The sequence below is a fragment of the Sceloporus undulatus genome, chromosome 6 (assembly GCF_019175285.1).
Source record: "Sceloporus undulatus isolate JIND9_A2432 ecotype Alabama chromosome 6, SceUnd_v1.1, whole genome shotgun sequence".
Classification (NCBI taxonomy): domain Eukaryota; kingdom Metazoa; phylum Chordata; class Lepidosauria; order Squamata; family Phrynosomatidae; genus Sceloporus; species Sceloporus undulatus.
Window position 1 is genome coordinate 1,488,144 of NC_056527.1, and position 9,415 is coordinate 1,497,558.

At 46.4% G+C, this 9,415-nt stretch overlaps 1 protein-coding gene across 1 annotated transcript in view; it reads right to left on the reverse strand.

The window, feature by feature from the left end:
* The window catches only part of LOC121932833 (cytochrome P450 2C11-like), a 20,594-nt gene extending 12,665 nt beyond the window's left edge, over positions 1-7,929 (reverse strand). The window contains exons 1-6 of the mRNA XM_042471845.1: positions 5,812-7,929; positions 4,976-5,136; positions 4,345-4,524; positions 3,995-4,136; positions 3,271-3,458; positions 2,429-2,570 (exon numbers count right to left, since the gene is read on the reverse strand). Of these exons, the coding sequence (XP_042327779.1) occupies positions 2,429-2,570; positions 3,271-3,458; positions 3,995-4,136; positions 4,345-4,524; positions 4,976-5,136; positions 5,812-6,037 (1,039 nt within the window). The 5' untranslated portion in view covers positions 6,038-7,929. The remainder of the gene's footprint in view (positions 1-2,428; positions 2,571-3,270; positions 3,459-3,994; positions 4,137-4,344; positions 4,525-4,975; positions 5,137-5,811) is intronic.
* Positions 7,930-9,415: the final 1,486 nt, after the last annotated feature.

The window sequence follows — 9,415 nt, forward strand, 5'->3', positions numbered from 1 at the left end:
GCAAGGACCCACAAACAGTGGGAGGCAAAAAAAACTTGCACAGGCAGCAAGTAAAAGGGACCATGGTCTCTGACCGATGTCTCTACACTAATGACCAGAGCATGGGAAATAAGCAAGATGAACTCGACCCTAGCACAACAAAGCAAATATGATATACAGTGGTACCTCGGGATACGAAATACCCAGGTTACGAAATTTCGGGATACGAAAAACAATCCCATAGGAATCAAACTGTTCCGGGTTACGATGTTTTTTCGGGTGATACAGAAGAAAATTTTTTGGTGCTTTTCGCGCTTTTTCGCACGAAACGCGGATTTTCCCACATTAGTCGCATATGGCAATTCGGCTTACGAAGGGCTTTTCGGGTTAAGAAAGCGGCCGCGGAACGAATTAATTTCGTAACCCGAGGCACCACTGTAAAGGCATCATGATGAAACCTGGTGGGATGAGTCTCATGATTGGAATGTGGAAATAGAGGGGATAACCTTATTAAGAAGAAATAGGCCAAAACCGGAAAGGAGGAGGAATAGCACTCTATGTCAGAGATATTACACCAGTGAAGAGATCCTGGACATCAATCATGGAAGCCAGGAGGAGAGCATCTGGATAAGAATCCAAAGGGAGAGAAACAACAAGGGATTGCTTTTACGGTGGTGAGTCTACTACAGACCCCCAAGTCAGACGGAAGGGAATTGGATGAGCCTTCTACGAAACAGATGACCACACAGTCAGAAAAGAGAGATGTAGTAGTGATGGGCGACTTCAACTACCTGAGATTTGCTGGGAAGGAAGTCAAACTCAGCCAAAATCCTCACGGCTGGCCTAGCAAATTCCTCACTTGCCTGGAACGCACAATTTCATGGTCCAAAAGGTGGAAAGGCACAAGGGGGTCAGCTATTTTAGATCTGATCCTAACCAACAACGGTGACTTGGTTAATGGGGGTGCAAGTGGTGGGATTATGTGGAAGTGACCATGTTCCTGGGTTTGTAGTTTGTAATACCGTGGAAAGGAGAAGCCAGGCCTACGTCCGACACGCACTCCTAGACTTTAGAGAGCGGATTGCCAGAAACTTAGGAAGATTGAGGGCGGATTCCATGGTCAGAATACTAAAAGATAAAGGAGTTCAGGACGGATGGGGACTTTCTCAAACCAGCAGATACGAGGAATTTCAACTCAGAATAAGTAAAGAGATAGTAGAGAATACCTTATTAATCTAAACGAATTAGTCGTCTCGGGACCAGATGCACTCCATCCAAGGTATAAAAGAACTGGCAAAGTAATATCGGAGCCATTGGCATCGTTTTGAAAAACTCCTGGAGAACAGGAGAGATCCAGCCAGACTGGAGGAGGGAAACGTTTTCCCATCTTCAAAAGGGGAAAAAGCGGGATCCCAACAATTATCGTCCCAGTTAGTCTGACATCGATAAAAGGAAAGATTATGGAGCAAGATCATTAAACGAGGTCTGTGCAACATCTTAGAAAAGGCAATGCCATATCACAAAAAAAGTCCAAAGGGTTCAGAGAAGAAGTCTATGCCAGACAAAACCTACTTCTTTTCTTTGATAAATGACCATCTTGGTAGATGAAGGGATGCTGTGGATTAGTAGATCTTGATTTCTCTAAGGGCTTTGACAAAGTTTCCCATGACAATTCTTGCAAACCACTGGTAACATGTGGGCTAGACAAAGGAACTGTTACATGGCTTGTATTGGTTGACCGGCCGAAGCCCAAAGGGTGCTCAACAATGGCTCCCTTCATCCTAGAGAGAAGTGACCAGTGGGGTGTCCAGTGGGGCTCTGTCCTGGGCCCGTGCTATTCAACATCTTTATCATGACCTCTAGATGACCGATTGGAAGCCACTTATCAATTTGCAGATGATCAAAATTAGGGGGAATAGCTAATCCCCCAGAGGCAGGATCAAGATTCAATGACCTGAATAGACTAGAAAGCTGGGCCAAAAGCTAAGAAAATGAATTCAACACGGCAGAATGTAAGGTATTGCACTTAGGGCCAAGAAAAATAAAATGCACCAGATAAGGAGTGGGTGACACCCTGCTGAATGAAAACGTCTGAGGATCTAGGAGTCCAAGTAGACCACAAGTTGACAATTTTTTTTTTTTTTGCGTCATTAGGAGGAACTTCCTGACAGTAAGGGCTGTCCGACAGTGGAACACACTCCCTCGGAGTGTGGTGGAGTCTCCCTCCTTGGAGGTCTTCAAACGGAGGCTGGATGGCCATCTGTCAGGGATGCTTTGATCTGGATTTCCTGCATGGCAGAATGGGGTTGGACTGGATGGCCCTCGCGGTCTCTTCCAACTCTACGATTCTATGATTCTAGGGTTCCCAACATTTTTGGTCTGCTCTTCAAATATTTGTGTATAGGTATATACTCCCCACTTTCCCAAATCCAGCCATTCTTCTTCATACCTGCGGAGAAAGGCATGTCGGCTCCGTTCTTCTTGAAATCTCCCTTTTCATCCAGGAAATGTTCGGGGTCAAAACGAAGTGGATTTTTAAATTGCTTTCCTTCATGCAGGGCAGAGGACAGCATCACCACAATGGTAGACCCCTGCCAGAAGGGAATACAGAACGGCGAGAGTCTGCAAAAGTGGCTACTAAGAGAGATTATCACTGTCTTCTCCAAATTTTGGAGGAAGGCCTCAAAGACTAGTTGCATCAAATCAAAATATGGGGTCCCTCCAAAGTTATTTAGCAAAGTCATGGCTGAAGCCCTTTGGGTGAGTCCCAACTATTATAGAAGTACCGAGTCCATTGTGGTGAGTCAATACATACATAAATCCCATTGCTTCAATGGATTCAGATTACCAGTTTGTTCCAGTTGACAGCCATTTTTTTCTAAAAGTAATTTGGAAAGCTGCCTGCAAACTTTTTTTTTTAACATATAAAATATTATGTGGTTTGACCACATGAACAAAGATAGTCAGCCCTCCACACATTTTTGGTTTTGATTTTGCTGATTTGCTTATTCATGGATTTGAGTAATATGTTCTCTCTATGAATCTCTGGCACCTTCTGCATGATTCTGCTAGAAGTTGACCATAGAGTCAAGAGGGAGGACCTAGAGATTCCTAGAGAAAACACTACTCTAGGCATTTGTAGGTCCTCCAGTGCAAGAGGATTGCATTAGAGGACCTAGACTAATGTGATGCATCATGAGGATAAAGTTTTGGCTGTCTGTTGATCATCACAAGGCTTCTCTTGGGCCTTTTGCAAAAAACCACCACCTGATCACCCCAAATCCTAGGTACCTTTGCGACGGTAAAGCCTTCTAGTTGCACGTCCCTCTTTGCCATTCGGAAGATCCCCATGGGGACGAGATCGAGAAACCTCTGGGCTTCGTGGATGACAGCTTCTGTGTAGGGCATCCCAGGACGGTCCTTCATGGCGGGGGGACGTTCCCGGCCGATCACTCGGTCGATTTCCTCGTGGATCTTTGCTGGAAGCAGAGGCAAAGGCAAGATGTGAAGTGCATTCAACAGATGGAGGAAAAGAAGACCAGTTTTGGCTGGTTCTCCCTTCCTTCCTTCCTTCCTTCCTTCCTTCCTTCCTTCCTTCCTTCCTTCCTTAATTCCTTCCCTCCTTCCTCCTTTCTCTTTTAAACATAATACAGTCACCATTTCTCCAGACTTTAAAGATGTCCCACTTTCTCTCCTCTCCTCTCCTCCCACTTTCCCATTTTGTCCCCAGCTTACTTCAGTTGCTGCAAAAGGATTCAAAAGTGCAAAAGTACTTTGCATTTAATCCATAGAACCATAGACTCATAGAGCTGGAAGAGGCCACAAGGGCCACCCAGTCCAGCTCCCTGCCATGCAGGAAGACAGTATCGATTAAGGAATCCCTGGGGTGCATCAGTATGAGGAGCCGAGGGGGAAGGTCTTCCCAGTTCGCTCAAGCAAAATCAAATGGCCGCATCCTCTCCTAGTTTGTCTGCTCGTGTGCAATGAAACACAACCGGCTCAAGGGCTGGCAAACCTTCCACTGCTGGGTGTTCAAGCAGAAGCATGCATATGTATCTCAGGGTGGTACTGGAGGTTTCTGTCCCAGCAAAGTATAAATCGAGGACGGTCATGATCAGATTGTCCTTAGTAAATTCAGTCGTGGGGTTGGTCTTCTCCTGCAAAGAGAGAGAAGAAGGATGAAAGAGAAGGTACTTTCCCACCAGGGCAGCCATTTGGTGACTGTGGCATCTCCTCTGGCAGCCATTTTGAGACCAACCAAACCCTTATTTGGCAGCCATTTTGTGAAACAGCCCATGATATTCTTTGTCCAAATTCCAGATGGATCCCAAAAGGTTATTCTGTGGCCTCTTGCCCATGTCCCACCTGCTCCATTTTGAGGAGGAAGGCATCTATGAAGTCCCGGGGAGTATTTGAGGGGTCAAAGATTTTCTCGTGATCCTTGATTTGCTGGGCTATGAACTCCTTGACTGCCAACGTATCTTCGAAAAGCCTTTGGTGAGCGCCAGGCAAATAGTCCATGATCCCTGGGATGATGTTGTAGAGCTGAAGGGGAAAGAGAGAGAACGAGAGAGAATGAGCCCATCTTTGCACAAGACAGGATGGGAAACTCTTGGAATCTGAATTCAACCCATGTTGCATAGCCATCTATGGGGATCTTTTCCTTTTCTCTGGGGTCCAGTTGGAAGAACTGATGAATCCTTGTGCCATCCTTACTAGTCTTATACCTTTTCTCCATTTGGGAATGTTATATAGTTGGATCACAACTCCAAAGTCCTCTAACCACCCTGGCTAGCTTGGCTGGGGGATTGTGGATGTTGTTGTCTTATCTAATCTCCAGCCCATATCTCTCAGTTCACAGCTGTTTTTCCTTCTTCTGGTCTCTCTCTCCCATCCTCCTCCTCCTCACCTTCTGGCAATGGAGCTCTCCAGTCAGAAGTTATCCATGATGCCTCCTTCTTAGGGTCATCCTTTTCCTCCTCCTCCTCTTCCTTACCTGCCCAGCAATGGAGCTCTCATGTCGGAAGCCATCTCTCAGCAGGCGGAGGATGCGGACAAAGTCCTTGCCCTGGTAGTCAAATCGCTCTCCAAAGAGGATGTGGCTGATGACGTTCCCCGTAGCACTGCTGAAAAGGGTGGCTGGGGTGAAGGGCAGACCTGGCAGGGAGGAGAGCAGCATTAGTGGTGGCCATGGATCAAGCCAGTGTCACAAATACAGGGCCTAAAGCCAGGCCACCCAGGTATTCCAGTGGCTGATGGTGGTTTTTATGCCAGGAAAACAGTGAACCCACTCTGGGGTCCATTCCAGACTTGAAAAGAGCCAGCCATGGTTCTGAAGGGCAACCAAGACCACCAAGGGGCTGGAAGCCAAGCCAGGTGAGGAACGGCTTAAGAAGCTGTTTTTAATGGTTAGGGCATCTGTTTCCAGAGTGTATAGTTATATCAGTTCAATGCCATTTTTAACAGCCATGCCTCTATCCTATGGAATCCTGGGATTCGTAGTCTGTTGAGGCTCTCAGAATGGTGTAGTCCATTCCCTTCAACTACAGCATTGTATTCTCCTGGCAAATATAAGTGCCTCTCCAATGTACAAATCCCAGGATCCCATAGGATGGAAATGTCCATTAAAGGGGTACCAGAGAAGAAGTAGAGGCAAACCCCAACACTCAGCCCATTGGAGTTTGTTAGAATAAATATCAAATACTGTTTTCTAGCTATGAATGGAGAGTAAATGCTACTCCTCACAACCTCAGCAAAGGAAAGATATCAGTAAAGACAGCACTTTGAGTCCTTTCTACCTCTCAAATAAATGCATTTAACAAATCAGAGTACCTTTTCTGTCCCTGAGCTCCTTCACCAGGTACTCTGCCTCTTCTTGAATCCGTTCCTCAATGCTTTTCTTTCCCATCCCAAAGTTCCTCATGGTCATGAGGGAGAAGCGCCGGATCTGGACCCAGCGCTCGCCGTTGGACATGATGACACCTGACAGATGGCAGCCAGAGAAGAGGAATGAGCATTGGCCCATAGTTTTGTCGATATGATTAGAACCCCTTTTCATTCTATTAGAATGCAATCCCAATACACACAATTCAGAGGAGTTTGGGCTTTTTGCGTTTCCCCTCACCCCCCCCCCCAAAAAAACCCTCCATAAAACTGAACTGAAAAAGTATTTGCAGTTTTTACTGGTGCATCTTCAAGGATACGCATTACTGAACATATGGCTTTCCATTCCCTTTGCATGGATTTGCACAGTTGTGCATTTTTGGCAGAAGGAGGGTGAATACATACAAATTTGTGCTGGAAGCCATAAGTTCAAAGGTGGGTGATGGCAACATGGGCAACCCCCCCATGGTTTGCACATGCTGACAATTAAGCATTGATACCGATGTGCAAAAATCCGCTGAAATACGCACAATACATGTATGTGTCGACTAGCCCCATCTCATGCAGGAGATTATGAGATGGGGGACAAAAGCAAAACCTGTCCTTATCCCATCCGGGACAGAGATTGCATGAAAGACATTCATACATTTGTGCTGATCCTGACATTAAACTGTCATCGAAGTGGAATTGCATTAACACGTTCTTCCGTGAATAAAAAATGCAGGGCAAGAATGGGACAATTCCACTTCACTGACAGGACAATGACAGGATCAGTGTGACATAATTTGAAAGTCTTTTGCACATTCATGGTCCATCGCAGTTTAATGACTGGGGACTGACAGGATAAGATGACGTTGTATGAAAATCGTCTCGTGATCGTGCCATAAGTATGGGAAAAGGATGGGACATTCTTTCCCACGCCTGATAATCTCCTGAAGCTAGAAGTGAGCCAGATCCACCTGCGCAAGATGAGTTGCCCTGGAGAAAGGACAAGAGCCCTCCTCTCAACCATTCCGAATCTGTGCCATGTTGGTGTGAAGAGGAAGCGGGATTTTGCCTGGAGTTCCTTCTTGGCGCATGAAGCCTAGCATCAGGAATGACAGCCATGATTCAGGGAAGTGTAGCGGGAATGGCTCAATGGGAGAGCACATGCCTTGCATGAAGAAGGCTTCCTGCAAGAGATTTCCTGCTTGTACCACTTGCTGAACTTCAAAGAATTCAGTACAGATTTGAACCCAGAGCCCAAGAGCAGGGGAGGGAACTCTCTGATCCTCCAGATGTTGCTGAACTGCAACTCTCATGATCCTGGACCATTGGCCTTGTTGGCTGGGGCTGAAAGGGGCTGGAGGTCTACAGTGTCTTGGGAGCTATAGATTGCTGACATATGCTCAACTCAATGGGCGCCAAGGGCCTACTCTCCTCCCCACAGACCCCACAAAGGCCATGTACCCCCACAGCAAGCCCACGTGCCCCTCTATCCTTCTGCTGCCCCTCAAAATGGTATCAGGACGTGACGTCATATTTGGGGATAGCATGGGGTTCTGGAGAACCAGTGTGGTGTAGTGGTTTGAGCACTGAGTAAGACTCTGGAGACCCTGCTCAGCCATGGAAACCCACTTGGTCAAGTCCCACTTTCTCAGCCCCAGAGGAAGGCAGTGACAAACCTCTGAACAAAACTTGCTAAGAAAACCCCATAGTAGCTTCTTATTAGGACCAACCTAAGTCAGAAACTACTTCAGGGCACACAACAACCAACACAACAGCAACCAGCACAACAACAACAATGGGGTTCTGTGTGTTTGCGGAGGAAGGAGAGTATTTCTGCATTTTTTTCACATGACTTTCTGTGTGGTTTCTGGGGGTGAACATTGGCTAATATTGCTCCGAAATGGTCAAATTTGGAGCAGTAGGAATTTTAGGGGAAGGAGAGTGTCCTTTGGGGCCAGAAAAGTGGCCCACAGGCTGCTCTATGTCTCCCTGCTCTTGGCCTCCCCTTAGTCATCCTTGCTGCCTTCGTTCCCAGTGATACGCAGATGCAAAATGGCAGCATAAACTGCTGGTGGTTCATTCTGAGGCATAGTTTTTAATCCTTAAGGTCACTTTGAACTATGACCCTTTCCTCATGGTGCCATTAGCAAATTTGATACGGGCACTCCTCTATCCCTTATCCAAGTCATTGATAAATATGATGAATACATCCTCAGCATTCTTCTCCAGAACCAGATCTCAAATGAGTTGACTTCCCTTCTGTCCACTTTCTTCACTGTCCGTCTTCGCATGCGCACATGGCGAGGGGATACAATGGCTTGGATGATCCTCACTTTAGTTCTCAGTACCTTCAGGATCTCTTTCTTGTTTCTCCATGCTGCCCTCTCCGTTCCCCTCTTCTGGACTGCTGTCTCCCCTTTGATCAATGTTTGCTCCAAGGTATTACTATACTTCGCCTATACCTCTATGTTTTCTGATCACTAAGTCGGCGAATTAACGTCTTTCTTCTACTAATCTATTCCTCAGCTGGTTTAACTCCCCTGTGTGAATGTTAAACGGCACGAGCCATAAGTAAACTGGCTGTCAAAGTTTGCAACCAGAAGAACAACCTGTCTTGTTTATGTTGAGTCAGGTCTGTCTCACTGCAAGCAAGCTCAGATTGGGGCACACTTTTTCTGCTATCTCTCTAAAGACAGCCGATTTCTAGTAGTTTTAGCTCTGATATTTTGACATTTTCAAGTTTTGCATCCCACACAAGCTGAGTCTGGTGTTATGGTTTGAGCATTGGCATGACTCCCCAGGCCAGGAAGTGTATCCATGGGTAGCCAGTTCGGCCTATAGCCCCGTACCAGGCATGTCCAATCCACCACGATACCTTTTATTGGGTGACCAAATGCACATTATACCTTTAAAGTTTTTGCAAGCTCCACAGGCTTCTTCATCCGGCAAAGTGATAAAAATGGTAGAGCAGAAAAACAATAAACAAAACCACATTTTGACAAAGTTTTGCCCTGGCTCACCATGTAAAACCCTTGGGTGACCTTGGGCAGTCACATTCTCTCGGTCTCAGAGGATGTCAAAGGCAAGCTCCATCTGAAGAAACTGGCAAGAATGTCCCATGATCAGGTTGCCTTAGGGTCACCCTAGTTGGAAGGAAACGACTAAAGCAACACACAAGGCTGGGAACTTTATTTCCAACCCAAAAGAACTATCCAAGGTGCTGGACCTAGTTAGGAATAGTTCAGCTCATTGGAAGGTACTTTAGAGCCTTGAGTGGATTCGCTGAGCCACTGACACAGGAGCCACCACCAGCGGCCACTAGCCCTGGTCTTGGGCTGGCAGAATCAGGGCCTGCGTTTGACCTTCTAGCCACAAGGAGAAGGCAAGGTGGCTGTGATCAGAGAGCAAGCGATGGCTCATGTTTCACCTCAAGAGGAGGTGAGACAAGGAATTGTAAACTGTTACATAAAGCTTACAATTAAAAGGGAAGGATATACAATAAGGAGAGACTCCATGAGATTTTTCTCAGAGCAACAGAGTGGGCCTCTTACGCGCGGGAGAAGGC